At 45.7% G+C, this 15,748-nt stretch overlaps 1 protein-coding gene across 2 annotated transcripts in view; it reads right to left on the bottom strand.

The window, feature by feature from the left end:
• LOC144791256 (ephrin type-A receptor 3-like) overlaps positions 1-11,646 on the bottom strand; it is a 508,479-nt gene extending 496,833 nt beyond the window's left edge. For both annotated transcript variants that reach the window (XM_078665908.1, XM_078665909.1), the window contains exon 1: positions 11,517-11,646. In XM_078665908.1, coding sequence (XP_078522034.1) covers positions 11,517-11,607 — 91 coding nt within the window. In that variant the 5' untranslated portion in view covers positions 11,608-11,646. The remainder of the gene's footprint in view (positions 1-11,516) is intronic.
• Between the last annotated feature and the right edge of the window lie 4,102 nt (positions 11,647-15,748).

The following is a 15,748-nucleotide window of genomic DNA, read 5'->3' as shown; positions in this document are numbered from 1 at the left end:
AGCACTATAGTAGCCATCATGAGCAGTGCTGGTGCTGTCCTATTGGCAGCCATGTTGAATAGGGCTGGTGCTGTCCTGTCAGCAGTGTTGCAGCCTTGTTGAGCAGGGCAGTGCTGTCCTATTAGCAGTGTAGCAGCCATTTTGAAAAGGGCTGTTGTGGCTGGTCCTGTCCTATTAGCAGTGTAGCAGCCTTGTTGAGCATGGTTGGTGCTCTCATATTAGCAGTGTGGCAGTCATGTTGAACAGGGCTGGTGCGGTCCTGTCAGCAGTGTTGCAGCCTTGTTGAGCAGGGCTGTGCTGTCCTATAAGCAGTGTAGCAGCCATGTTGAAAAGGGCTGGTGTGGCTGGCGTTGTCCTATTAGCATTGTAGCAGCCATGTTGAACAGGCGTAATAGCCTTGCTGAGCATGGTCGGTGCTGTCCTATTAGCAGTGTGACAGTTATGTTGAAGAGGGCTGGTCAAAGTTGTCCTGTTAGCAGTATAGCACCCATGTTGAGAGATGCTGTCGATTTTCCCTTAACAGTATATTAGCCATCATGAGCGGTGCTGGCGCTCGCCCATTAGCAGAGCAGCAGCCATTTTGAGAAGCGCTGCTGCTGTTGATGTAGACGTGCGTCAGCCGTGTTGAGAAGGATGTGTGCCGCCATTAGAAAGCATGACGTGTATAAACGTCCAGAGAAATGTCAGTCCTATCTTTTCAGACATCATGTGCTCATGATCTGGAAAATTAATAATACTTGTCGAGTTGCCCTCCCAGCACTGCACAAACAGGAGAGAGAGCCCCATGTTAAGGCCATGTGATTTGGGAAGGGACCTAGTAAACATAAGGTGCTATCAACACTTTTTAGCACATTCTTTGAATGTTAAGATTAATTATTCCATAGGTAATAAAAAAAATCACAATTCATTTTTCAAGCGTAGCAGAGCTGAGAGTAGATCTGTCGTCTTCAGAATATAACAGCCTGGAGATTTAGAGAACATGTAGACATATTTAACATAAGTCTTATATGCCATTGGCCGAGGGGTGAGATCGAAAATCTGTCAGATGATTGCTCACAAGAAATAGAAATCCTCTGGCCACTCCCAAAATAAAGGGTAAAGGGTAACTCTTGTCTTGTGCCAGTCCAGAGGCCATAAAGTGAATGGTGGATTGGGGAGATAATCAGCCCACGAGATTGGAAGTATGCGAGTTTTGTTAATGTACACTTTTGTTCACAAAACATGACAGAAAAATGAGGCCTAAAACAAGGGGAGTAGGGTGCGTCACAGCTGCTGTTTGACACCTGTACCGCGTTTTTTCCTATAATTTTTTTAGGAGGAAAAGGAGCGACTCCTGCCCCTGAAACCTACAGCCCCAGATGTGCGAACAACTCTCTTCCACCTGCGATCCTTTTCCCAATGTCCCCTCTCGACCCCCGTGCAAAGCTGATATGAAGTGCGAAACGCGAACGCGCGCAGATCCCTGGTGCAATGTGAAACACTGTACTTCTCCTCAGGAAGTACAGTACTCTCTGTGACAGAAACGCATTAGGATAAATTTAGAAAAAAACACAGCTTCCCCTCAGTGCCTCTGGGAACTGGCGTTAGAGACCGGGAGTTCTGAACGGATGTTTCCAGTGATGATTTTATAAGAAAAGGCGGAGTGTGAAAACATGGCGGCTACATCTGGGACATGCCACACAAAGGGGGAACAGGAGGGTACCTCTGGGACACACTTGCAATGCATGGCCTAGTTACGAGTTTTGGAGGCACGGCTTCAACCAGTCCCAGAACCAGCTCAACACAACTGTGCGAATTTAGGCCCATCTTCCCGCAATACGAAACTAACATGGACGTACACGGATATCTCGTGGGGCTTGAGTGAGGGAGCGCCCTTATACAATTTATATTTTTATATAAATATAGAATAAGCATTATCGTTGGGGCCAGGAGTTTATGGCCTTTGTAAGTGGTCCTAACGACTGAGGTCTCAATATAAAATAATAAGAGCTGAATATATATATATATATTTTTTTTCAACAACAAAGTCCATGTCACGGAGGGTGCTTGCGGCAAGGCTGGACTTCTCCTTGAAAATATATTTATCACCAATTTCAAAATATCATGCAGCACTCTCCAAGGGGTTTTCTTTTTCTTTATTTATCAAGCCATCTTACTCCACCACCTACGTGTTTCAACCACACAGGTCTTGGTCACGGTACATAGCATGGTAAAGCCCTTGGAGAGGGGAAACATCCTTTACGACGCAACTATTACTCCGCACTACCATTACAACGCGGGGATTACAACAAAAGTTGTTACAGCGACTTTCGCTGGAGGGCGCTGTTGGATAGGGAATAGTTTAATGTTCTATCCATCACCTTCCCTACAATCCACGGGGACTGGAGTTGGAATAGAAAATTAAACTATTCCACTATCCAGCGCCCCCCCAACGCAAGTCGTTGTAACGACTTGCGTTGTAATCCCCATGTTGTAATCGCATGTGGGGTAAAAGCATGCGTTGTACTGACATACAACCCTTGGAGAGTGATGCGTGATATTTTGAAATTTGTGATAAATATATATATATTCACTGAAAAAAATATAGGTTACATGGACGTTATAGTTAGAAATTAGCATTTAAAAAACCTTAGAAATTCACTGAAAAAACCACTGGTTTCAGGGAAGTTATAGTTAGTTGGACATTTTACTCGTACAAAACCAGAGAAATACAGCCGTTATAATTAGTTGAGGTAACTATAACTCATGCACCCGCAATGCACTGCTGATGACATCACATATTACATCACTCATGACATGGTCAGTGACATCACTGATGACATCTCAAATGACATTACTGGTGACATCATCCACGTGATTATCTGATGCACCTCCTCACACCCTAATATAACCTTTGATACTCCCACTCTAAAATACAGACTACCAATTTCGAAACCAAAGACACAATACCAGTTACTACATACCCACTCACTGATTCACAAATAAAAGGTGTTCGACACAACCGTGTGCGGCGTCTCAATTGTGGTGCGCTTACATTTGGATGTATAGCGGTCTGTGCCAGGCCGCGAGACGCCCCGCTGAGGAGGAGCATATCCTGCACGCCGATGATCACAGGCTTGCAAGGAACGGCGTGACTACTGTTAACACAAGCGGGGAACAAGCTTTGCCCTGTGAAGCTACCTACTATGAGAATAAGAAATGTACTGGGAGGAAAAGCGCAATGCCACTATGATTTTAAAGATATTGGAACTCAAAGTACCAGAATGTAGTCGTCAGACATGCCTACTACGGCGGGACGTTTCGAGCCGCCGTGAGTGCGGTGCAAAACTTCTGCAGCCGCTTACTCCATTATGACACCAGTGACCAAGGGACAAGGAAGCCCGAAACATGTTTGGCAATAGACTCTAGCTGCAATGGTGACCCTGCCTCCCTGCTATCCTGCCAAATAAAAGGTGTTTGACACAACCGTGTGCAGCGTCTCAATTATGGTGCACTTTCAACTGGATGTATAGCGGTCTGTGCCAAGGCACGAGACGCCTTGCGGAGGAGGAGCAGATCTTGCATGCCGATGATCAAAGACGTGCAAGGAACGGCGTGACTACTGTGTCAGGTTAACACAAGCGGCGACCCAGTTTTGCCTTGTGAAGCTACCTACTATAGGAATAAGAAATTTACTGGGAGGAAAAGCGCAATGCCAAGTGGAGTGGTGTGGCTCACTGGTTAGAGGCGGCAGACCCGGAAGCAGAGGACAGCTCGGGAGCAGGGTTCTATCCCCGACGCGGCAGGGTCGTGGACCAGGGTCAGCGGACTTGATAATTCTTGCCTCGGTGCCTACTCTAACCAGGGATCACACTCGGCAACTCTGGGCATTAGCTTGCCTCATCTCCACAACGGCCCCACACATACGCCGGGGATGCCTGGTTTCACCTTGGAGATACCCAGTAGGGACCATCTCACAGGGAAAGCCAGGACGGGTTCCCCAGCGGTCTACAGCGCACAGATACTCCTTCGGGAGTCGATTCTAGCGCTTTAGAAACCCACAATTAATTAATTAATTAATGCCACTATGGTTTTAAAGATATCCGAACTCAAAGTACCAGAATGCAGTCGTCAGACAAGCCTACTACGCAGGACATTAAATCGAGCAACATGTTTGGCAATAGACTCTAGCTCCCGTGATCAAGAAGAAAGGTGAAACGCGTTGTTTCCTGCCATTAAAATACTTTGCACGAGCAATCTGTGGTGTCTGAGCACGTCTGTTGGAGAACGGTATGGTTTTGGTATATTTTGGGCTACTGGTGGCTGCAACTCGGACCGCCCGTGTGTCAGCCAGGCATTGTCCTTCATACCGGAGTTGATGTAAAACGATTATATATATACGGACCCAGTCAAATGTGCAGGTGAGTAGTTTTGTTAAGAGTTTCAGCAGCCTGCCTGCATGCCGCTTTTCAGCCTACCCAGAGGCCTTGATCACATGATGCCTTAAGAGAAACATGCCGCATTTTAAAGTGAAAAGTGCAAAGTAACCTAGTACACGATTGGTTACCAGTCAAACCAGATACATAGGCATAGAGAAAATACTGAAAGGTTTCAAGCATGTCATTAAAACCAAGTAGATGTCAATACAATTCAAAGCACAATCAGCAATACCATAAATACTTTTAAGAATATAAAAACCACATTGTAGGCATAAATAATTCTAGTTAAAAGTATATGCTGTATATGAAAAAAGGAGAATTAAAATTGATAAACATTTTAATTCATCCTCTACATGTGCAAAATATATGCGAATGTGCAAAGTAGGCAAGTACAGGATGAGACCCAAGTGGGTATATATAATATTCCAGGCTTTAACTGCCTTGATATAAATATGCGGCAAATGTGAAAGCTAACAATCTCAAGTGTTTTATGTGTATTGTCACATAGTTGATAAACTTAAAAAAAATGTAAATATGTTTTATAAAGTTGCTCTGCAGGAACATGTTCCTTACTGTTATAGTGGCCCCTTGCACCTTTCAACGGTAACTTGTACTTGATATCAAAATAAAACATATGTCTATTGTTAAAAGTTGGATCTACATCGACAGTCACCGCAATTCTATGTCCGTGTTTATGTTCATGTCAGGGTTTCCTGAAGTGAGATTATCACTTAGTATGGATTAAAATCTTCAGAGAGCTAGGTTTCAAACTTGTACTGCATTCATGTATTGCATGTTGAGATTAGTATTAGAAAAAAAGGTCGACCCCAACAAAAATCACATACCAGGGCACAAGTTCTAAAAAAAGAAGTGGGGGGGACTAACCTAGTTAGGCAGTATGCAAGTGACATCACGGCATGCGACATCACGGCGCACGACATCACGGCGCACGACATCACGGCGCGTGACATCATGGCCTGCGACATCACAGCACACACCATCACACAAGCCATCACAGGAATTAACATCTATGAAAGTGGCATCACAAGCCACACCTCTACAGAAAGTGGCTTCACAAGAAGTGACATTCTATCTAAAGCCCTCACATACATGTTTAGCAGGTCTATCATGTGTACGTTTGAGCGCATTGCAAGGCTAATAGCACTGTAAGCTATGGAAGATGCTATGTGACTTCTACACCTTGCAGTCCCCCAGTTTTAGATAACACAACTTGTAAATTCCTTTACAAATGTATATGATTTATTGTACATGTAATTAGTACATGTTGATGTAAAGCGCTCTGACACCCTGCATTGGGATGAGTAGGGCTATACAAGAATAAATAGTGGTACTTAAATTATTTCAACGCCTCCTCAGGTGAAGTAAGCCCTATATAAATGCAATTTGCTGTGTGTAAATACTGGGAAAGACCAACACATTTGATATTCTTACAGTGCATGCATATCTCCTAAACAGGGGCTGAACAAAGTGTAAAGCTGCCTCCCTTAAGTACATGTGAAGTGCTAACAAGATGTAAGCCTTTGTATCCCCTCATTTTCATTTCAGGTGTGATGCTCCTGTCTGCTCCCAGCCAAGAGACTTGAACAAAAGGAGGTCTGATGACCCCTCAGATTTGGCCTTTGTTGTGGGCCCAGCAGGAGTCAGAAATAAGAAAGCCCTGTCGCCATCTGCACGTTGTTGCTTGTTGAAGATGGAAGGCAGAGAACATGCCGGCACTGCTGAGTGTCCCTCTATTTGTAAATTACACCGGGACAAGTTCAGCACATTATTCAGTGGGGCCCAAATTCTTGGCAGGGAGGACGGCGTATAATCTCTGAAAATAGTGGATAGACGCCATCCACCTGCGTGTACCCCTGACTCGTGCCCTGCCACATACCACCTGAAACCAAACTATAAAGCCAACATGAGATACAAGACCCATTCCAGGAAAAGACCTACTCATAAGCCACACCTCTGGGCAGTTCTGACATTATCAATGAATATTTGATGGGGACGGGGGGGGGTGGCATTGCCAGTAAGAGGTGCTTCCCGTTCTCCATGGCGCTACAGTCAGCACCCTTTCCAAGGTGCCAAACTGCACTATTCCCCCTTGTCTTGTTCAAATACCAGGAATTCTGTAGGATCAAAAACGTGTTATGAGAACACTCTTCTACGACAAGTCGATATGTACAGAAGAACTTGAAATAATGGCATATTATTAGAGGTGCCACCTCGATCAAGTTCATCGGGACCCCAAGTTTCCGGTCCCGGGCTTCGATTTGACAGCATAAAGTGATCTGGAACTTGTAGCCACAGGTTGCTTCCATTGAACCAATTGGGCAAACATAGCTGATAATAATTTGCCACAGAAAGGACCAGGACTGAAAAGTATGGTGCCCAGAAGAGATGGAGATGTGTGGAAGGGCTACATATTGGAAAATTGGGGGTCACAAGCTCTAGCAAAGTAAAGGGAAAATAAAAATGTTACTTGGGCAATCATTTGGATCAGGTCTATCTACCTATGGAGGCGGAAAATGTCGCCTTCTGTTAGTAAGGGTATGCTGGTGACACCAAATAGTGATACCAATGGTAACACCAAATATCTAAATAACTTGACGTATTTTTTACCGAGCAATCTCCCTCCCACAAACAATCCCGTCTATCCATGTTTTTTCAGTATCCACTACATTGTCCTAGCACTATGTTGTAAAGTTAATTTACCTTAATTCTTATTATTTCCACCATATGAGCTAAGTATAAGTGGATTTACGAATTGTAATTATATATTTACCTTTCCATGTAAGACTCAAACAGTATAGTTTAGATATTAATGAAATTACATATATCTCATTCAATATACATGCCCCAGAATTAGTGAAGATTAAGTAAAAGAAATGAGGTGATTCACTAAATATATTTATATATCATTATTTTTTGTTTTTTTTTAGTTCTGTGTGTTCAATTGGTGTAGCATTTTGCTTTCCTACACTTTTCTAGCAACACAGGCTATATTTTACGGGTTTACAGGTGAGCAAAATGTACCGTGCACGCAAGCTCTGAGTCCCTTGCATGAACAACACTTCAACAATTGCAAATCCTCGGCCAAGCAGGGGTGTAGCTATCATTAGTACAGCAGGTGCAGTGGCACCAGAGCCCTCGGATGTGAGGGGCCGAATGCAACCCAATCACGGCTGCATTTACTGCCCAACGGGATGGAATGAACACCCGTTTTCTGAGCTTGCAATAAGTCCTGTGGCACCATACACTACGCAAACACCACCATAAGTATTAAGCACCTCTGAACATTAGAAAGAAAGGAAATATGGACTATGAAATAGGGACTTGGGTTAAAAAATACATTCAAAGAATTGGCCAGATGGGATTTTAGTAAATATCACAAAAGGAAGAGAAAAAAAGAAAAAAATACATATATCATCCACAATTCTAAGTATTTCAATTTGTATTTATATCTCAAAGCAAATTCCAGAAACAACCCGAGCATCTCGGAGCCTGAAAACAATTCATATCTGGGACAATGCATAGTACAAAAGACAAACGCAATTTTAATTATCTATAGTGGAAATAATAAGAAAAGAACTGAGATAATGTAATGCAGGAAAACATAATGCCTGCCCTGAATAGGGACAGTTGTACGTGTTTCACCCTTTATCTTATTCCAGTCAGTGTGAGGCATTGCAACCAGCCCACCAAACTCATGTTCAGAGCCATAAAGTGATGGACTTTTCAGTGCATTTTCAATACAATGGTAACTCGGTGTTGCTCTTGCATGTTCAGAATATTACATGGCACAGTTTAGCATATTGTAACAAGATAGCATAAGGTGATATAATGAAACGTAAAGCAGTATAATACTAGATGTAATGTGTTGTATTACAGCACAATGTAATGTAACATGTCATGAGATAGCATGTAACAAAAAAGAAAACGCCATAACAGGCCATTCTTATTATCTCCTATACTCAAGCTCTAACAATACTGTGGCCAAATCGTGCAAGAGAAATGAAATTGATGACATGAGTCGCAAACGTTTCTCCCATGACTTACTATTCGAACTCATGAGCAGGGCCACAGGAATGATGTGAGTCTGCGGATATGGCGTTTCCGCATAAATGTGGATTTGCCACATTGTCCACATAAACCATCATCTGATGCATAATCTGCATATTTTAACAGGAAATTTGATTCTGACTCAAACGGAACAAAAGTTACTAAAAAACATGATTACACATGTTTCTACGCAGTGGAAGGCCCTTCGCAAAGTTTGATTGTTCATCTTTTGGTTGCTTATTGCTGTGTTTGGGTATTAAGCTGGTCAATAAGGTGACATTTTTTCATATACAATGTTACCAGGCATAAAACCGATAAAATAATAGATACTAACACAATCATCCTGCATTTCGCCACATAATTAGCATTTTCTTGTCACATATACTAGCCAAAAAGTCAAATAACTTAGTCTTCTCATGCCTCATAATTCTATTGGCCCTGCTCAAGAGTAACTCAAGACTGCTTGACGAGTAAGTCGTGGCAATTTACAATAATATCTTTGTGAGTCTGGCCCCTGTATTTTGGGATGCTATCACACAAAAGTTCTTCCAATAAGAATAATAAGATAACTCATTGGGTTAAGCCACCTGCAGCAGGACTCCATTCAGCAAGTAATTACATTCCCATTAATTATACCACTTTAAGATACCAGAGGATCTTATTTAGACTCTGTCTGAAATAGAAATTTCCCAATTTATGGCAAAAATTATAAATCTCCAGGAGAATCCACTGTTCTGACTTTTCAACACAATTGTATGGTGGAGGAAATTTCGCTCTAGAATTAGCAATTCCTCCAGAAATCTAAGGGCCTGCCGCTACCTCCCTACTCACTCAATCAGTATGTACATCCATTCATACGAAAAAACACAGCAGCAGCTACAAAAGTACAGATAAAATTAAGGCTGGCACTCAAGCTTTCTTAACAGGTTGGCAAATAAAAGTCTTACAGCCCAATGTAACTAGAACCTTGAGAAGGTAAAAAGATGGATGCCGCTATCCCTACCGCCCAAGCCTAGTCGTGTACCATAAATAAGCGTACAGCTTGTGCAGAAAGGGCAATGAGCCTAGACTTGCTGTTTGTGCATCAAGAGCCACCACCTTCCATGAAACTCTGAAATATGATATACATAGGTTTGACCTTCATTTCACCTTTATATTTAGTCAGAGAAGGACCACCTTCCAGGGCTTTGCATTTGTTTGCATTGCAGATGCATTATCATAGAGTTTCATACCCCTGAAGAGCACTCTAATGCATTGGTGGATTGGCTACTCCACAAGCTGCGATTGGTTGGTTGGAAAGGTTTCTGTTTTTACTGTGGTGTATGTGGAAACTGTTTCGGTTTTGTGCCTGATGGCCAGAGTGAGGTTTAAAGCCATCACATGTTGCTGTGTTTATGCAGAAAAGGCGATTGGGGACAGAAGAAAGCGTTGCGTTGTCTGTAGTTGGGAAGGCGTGAATTGTGAGGGTAGCTAACACGAGAAGTATATTCCAGCGGGTTTTAATGGAAGTTCAACTTGAATCAACACTTTAAAGCCAGAAGACTGCTCTTAAAGCTGGGTCTGGCTGATAGTCTTCTTATGAGCAGGGCTGGATGGACACCCCTTTCAACATCAGGACAGGTTTCTCTTTCAAAGTCATCGCTATCACTCCCCAAATCATATGTGGCAGAACCTCTGATAGGGGTCAAAGGGCTATATGAACCTTATGAGCCACGTGTCTTTATTTAGATGGCGGTGGGGTGGGGGAACGGGCTGCACATAGCGCCCCCCCCCCCCATAACTGTCATTCTCTGCAAGACTAACTCATCCTTTCATCCCCACGAGGTCCAATAAATCGGTTAATAGTGACACTTGTTATTTACAGCGCTTAGAAATAGCAAACACTATGATAAGGAGCAATATACGAAACACATTATCATTATTAATAAATGCTATATGATGTGTGCGCGCGTGCACATCAGCCGGTGCAGGTAGGATGTGACTGCACGTTCCTAGTAGCGCCTCTGAAAATATTCTTGCTGTTCCAAGCACCTGATCACAGAGCACACGATGAGACCGAGGCTCGGTGAGATGGGGAGGTTTGACCAGGCTAGGGATGAACCCCAGCTTGATTCCACAGTCCTAGTCTGCATCATCTCTCTCGGGCACAACACATCCCTCCAAAGGGATCTCACCACTCGTAACGGGCTTGGCAGACGGGGAAGTCTTCGGGTTCTCCTGAAAATTGACAATACACTCCCAATCTGTCACCCTGCCAGAGCACATTTCATGGCTTCAAAATGCACGGGGGAAGGGTTCACGACCCGTCCTATCCTTCCCCCATACCCCTAGTTCTGTTCCCCGCACAGCGCTCTCGTAGACAGGACTGTCAAACAACTCGCAGGTGCGGGTAGTCCAATCCCGGCACCTCCGCTTGCTCGGTGTGTGATCCTGGGCGTACCCATTTTCCGTGGCGTTGGATGGATGAAGAGGTTTTTGCTTATGAGCGCAGCAGGAGTACCCAGAGCAGTTTGTGCTGGGGGTGTCATGAACACTGCCACCTGTCTGCCAGGGCACGCGGCAGCATCAGTGATGTGGGCAGTGGCAGCACAAGCCCGCCTGCCTCTTCGTGGGCTCGGTGATGCCCTTGACTACATGGTGGGCAGTTCGCGTGCTTTCAGTTCATATCTGTTCGGAGATAAGCGCGGTGCTGTGTAGCAAAGTATCCCGGAGCACAGCAGGCGAGGCATCGCAGCCAGGAGCCCTCGGGTGCCGGCACCCACCCCTCACACACCCAGGGCTTCAGCTGCTCTGCTGTCTTATTCTACTGCAAGTTGAAGAACAGTGCCAAGAGGGGGGGAGCAATAACTCTGCCTAGAGGTTGTGCCATCCATTCATCCACTAATCCACTCATCCCACCCATCCATTAATTCATTCATCCATCCATCCATCACGCGACGAGTCATTTTAGGATGAGGCTTTGCCGCCACACCTCACACCCCGCCCGGCCCCTCCTCCTCCCCTCCCAGGTGAGCCGTGCCCTCACCCTACCTTCATTAGCAGGGTATGTCCGCAAGGGCCGAGCGGGCAGCACACAGCACAGGGTGATGAGGAAAAGGGGATAAATCCACGGGAAAGCCATCTCCGGGCTCGGGGCGCGCAGCAGCCTGCTGCATCCCTGGCCAAAGTTACTAAGCTGTAGAGACAGAAGGGTAGGCGGGCAGAGAAGGGGAGGGGGGCGACTGGAGTAGGGGCAGGAGGGGGAGGACCCACGGGCTGGCTTTCAGCTGTCACTCAAAGCAGCTGGCTGCACCAAAGAGACCCTGGGAATAGTGTGCCCTCGAAGCGCCTCCTCTAACCCTACCCCGCCCACCTCCTCCTCTTTAAAGGCGCAGGCAGGCTTCCCTTTCAAGGCGTCTTCGTTCCCGCGCTCCTGTCACCCTGGCTCATCCTCTCCCGGCTGCACGGCGTGTATCACTCTTCGCTCTTGTTTTTCCCGGTCTCCTCTAGCTGTCCATAACAACCTCCTTTATGTGCCCCTTTCCCATTCTCCTATTCCATCACTCAATTTTCTGACGTATTTATTTTTTTGTTCTTGCCTTTCATCTCCTACCCGTCTTATCCTATTGTTAACAATTCCGCACCTCCGTCCGTCTGTCTATTAATCGTACCTGTCTGTACGTCTCTGCTCATTTTTTGTAAGCGAACTTGCTAACTGTCCTGTCATGTGCTGTTCTTTACGCGCACATTTTAATGATCGGCGGTGCAGCGCCTCACGCGCACATTAAGCAGTACCTGCAACGTAACGTGCGCTCTCCTTTACTGTCACTTCCTCCTTCATTTGTCAGGCCCACAATTACGCTCTAATTTTATGTCATTCTTTCTTCGCGCTTTCTCCTATCTCTTTCCTCTTTTTGCTCTCCTCTGCCCTCCATCTCTTTACCCTCTGCATCGCCCCTGATGGATCATGTTTGCCACCTGTCCGCTGCTTCCCTTCTGTCTCAATCCCTTCTTTCTCTTCCTCCACCTTGTTTCCCGGCGCCCGTCTTTTCCTTTTTTTTTCTCTTCTGGCTATGTTTCTTCCCGCCCTTCTTCTTTAGCTATTTGGTCCCTAGTTTTTACTCCCCGGTTTTGCCTTTCTTCCTGCCCCTCTCTCCGTCTCCCCCCTCTGGTCTCACGCCATCTCTCCCTCATTAGCTGTTCTCCTTCTTTACTTCCCCTCTTCCGTTCCCTTCTTTAAGTCTTTCAATCGCTCCCTTTCTGACTAATGTTCGTGTTCATTCTTTCCCCTTTCGTCGACCCTCTCGTTGTTTGTCTTTTCGGCTCATTTCTCCCTCACCCACACTTTTGAGATTTCTCATCTTTCCACATTTGTCACATGCGTTGTTTCTGCCTTCCGTTAGCCTTCTCCTGCCTTCACTTCTGGTTTATTCTGTGTAAATATCCACCCTTGCCACTTCAGATATATCTATATATATAGAATATCATTCTGCCTATCCCTTTCACTCTCCTTACTTATTCCTATTTTTACACTCCTTGCTTTATTCTCTCTCGCTCCTTCTGTTCATGTCCTCACATTAGCGCCCCTTTACCCTCTTTCCCCTCCACTTTTCCAAATTCACCATCCTCAGCTTTCCCCGTCTTCTACTATTTCTAAATCCATTTCTGTTCCAGCCCCCCAACGCCAATCCCTCTATCTCGCTACCTCCACTTTCTCCCAGACCCATCCCTTCTCACCACTATCTGGCCTTTGTCTTGCACATTCCTCTTTTCTCTCAATTTCTACTTTTCTTCCCGCAACCCTCCGTTGCCTCCTTTCCCCCTGTAATTCTTTTCTCCAGATGCCTTTTTCTTCTCGCGCGCCTCTCCCCCTTTCACTGTATTCCATCCCTCACTCAGCTCCTCTCCTCATTCATTTTATCTAGCTCAGTGTCCTTCCCCGCCTACCCCGACCCTTCCCTCATTCCTTTCCCCCTCAGCCCAATGTTCTCCTCTCATCCCCTCTCCCGTGCTTCTCCCACAGGCACAGGAGAGGAAGCGCGCGGCGCGAGCTCCAGCATCCTCTTAAAGAGACAGGCGCTCGCGCTCCTACTCGGGAAAAGAGCAATACTTGACGAGTCGGGAGGAAAGAGAACAACCTCACACGTCTTGGGAGAGGGAGTGGTTATCTTGTAATCCTCATTTCGGGGAGGTGTCGCACTGCGCGTTTCCATTCTTTAAGTAAGGGGTACTGGAGATAGCGTTCACCACCGTGCTGTCTTATAACATTGCTATTAAAGGCGGCCATTTCAGAGGAGGCTCCTTACCTGGCCAGACCTCACTGAGTCTGAACAGAGAAGGAGCCTTGGGTGAAACGGGTTCAGAGCGAGCCACGAGTACCACAGCCCACCATTGCCGAAGCTGAGTTTGTTAGGGTTGTGAGGGTTCAGACTAGGGGACTATTTGGGTGGCTCTAGACCAGTGTCTTTACAGTTCTCGTCTTTGTTCTGCTTTTTCTCACCTGTCCCTCACTCCGCCACTGCTGATGGGCGAGTACCGCAGGTTTCCCGCCTCCTCCCCTGTGGGGATGGGGCTCTGTGCGCATCACCGAGCATCTGCTGATGGCGTTTATTCATCCGGCGCATGGGAATTAAACACAACACAACCTCCCCGTCTCACTTTCCCCACTGCCCTCCCCTCCCCACCTCCCTTCTCCCCAGGACTGCTTCTGCGCCCTCGCTTTCCTCCTTGTCTGCTTTCTACACGCTTCATCTTTGCTTCCCTAACGCCTCTTCTTGTCTTACTTATTTCTCCCATATCCACAGCATGTCTCTCTTTATTCCTTTGCGTTTGTCTTACATGTTTCTTTCGACACACGCACGAATAGCGTTCTTCTTATGCTTTCCTTGCGCTTTATTTCAGTTTTGAAATTTCTATACCATCATATCAATTCCTTGATATCCCTCCCTCCTTCCCTACCTCCCTTTATCCTGCCTTCCTTCCTTCCTTACCTCCCGGTATCCTTCCTTTATCCTACCTCCCCTTCCTTCCTTTCTTGCTTTATTCTTCCTTCCTTCCCTCCCTTCCTTTTTCCTTCCCTCCTTTATCCATCCTTCCTTTCGTACCTCCCTTTATCCATCAATCCTTCCTTCCTTCCTTTCATTTCCTCAAATTTTCCTTCCTCCCTTCCTCCCTCCCTCCCTCCCTCCCTCCCTCCCTCCCTCCCTCCCTTCCTTCCTTCCTTCCTTCCTTCCTTCCTTCCTTCCTTCCTTCCCTCCCTTTATCTTTTCTTCCTTCCTTCCTTCCTTCCTTCCTTCCTTCCTTCCTTCCTTCCTTCCTTCCTTCCTTCCTTCCTTCCCTCCCTTTATCTTTCCTTCCTCCCCTTTATCCATACTTCCTTCCTTACCTCCTTTATCTTTCCTTCCTCCCCTTTATCCATACTTCCTTCCTTACCTCCTTTATCCTTCCTTACCCCATTTATCCGTCCTTACCCCCTTTATCCTTCCTTACCCCATTTACCGTCCTTACCCCCTTTATCCTTCCTTACCCCCTTTTATCCTTCCTTTCTTCATCTGTCCTTCCTTCCGTCCTTCCTTTATCCATCCTTCCTTTCTTACCTCCTTAATCTGTCCTCCTTTCCATTCTTCCTTCCTTACTCCCTTTATCCTTCATTCCTTACTCCCTTTCTCCTTCCTCCCCTCTCCCCCTACAGAAAAGAAACACAAGTTTTAATCTAGACGATTGATTGATTACAGGGATAGATGGTGACAGGAGCAGCAATCCTTGTTGGTTGCCACCACCCGTCGGTGCTATGCCTCGGCTCATTTTTAGACCCAACTCCTTTGTAGCATCCAATGTCATTATATCACAGATAAATCAAGCTTGTGCCATGAACCCATCCCTGTATGTGCTGCATTCCATGACGCCATCAGATGTGCCATTAGCATAGCCACAGCGCTAGAATTGAGAACTGGCTAACTAACCATTTTCATGAATCTAAGCCTTCTGCAGTTCATGTGTAAAGCAAAAACAAGGAGATGATAGACGGAGTGCTGAAACTTTTCAGACACTCACCCCCAGTCACAGATCTGGATTGAATCCATCATCCCTCTTTAGCTCATTTCGCCACCCCATTTGAGACACAGCTATATGCAAATCAGTATTGACCCTGTGCCTCATGGGAACAGTGCAGCCCGAACTGCCAAGCCATGTCTTCCCTGGACCGGAAACAAGCATCCTGGTACCGGTTTTGGGCTAACAGCGAGCAATGGACCCACATCTGGGCATACCCTGCCAACTTAGGG

Source organism: Lissotriton helveticus, chromosome 11 (genome assembly GCF_964261635.1).
Source record: "Lissotriton helveticus chromosome 11, aLisHel1.1, whole genome shotgun sequence".
NCBI classification, from domain to species: Eukaryota; Metazoa; Chordata; class Amphibia; order Caudata; family Salamandridae; genus Lissotriton; species Lissotriton helveticus.
Note: the sequence above shows the minus strand (reverse complement) of the source record. Positions and strands in the feature narration are given on the sequence as shown.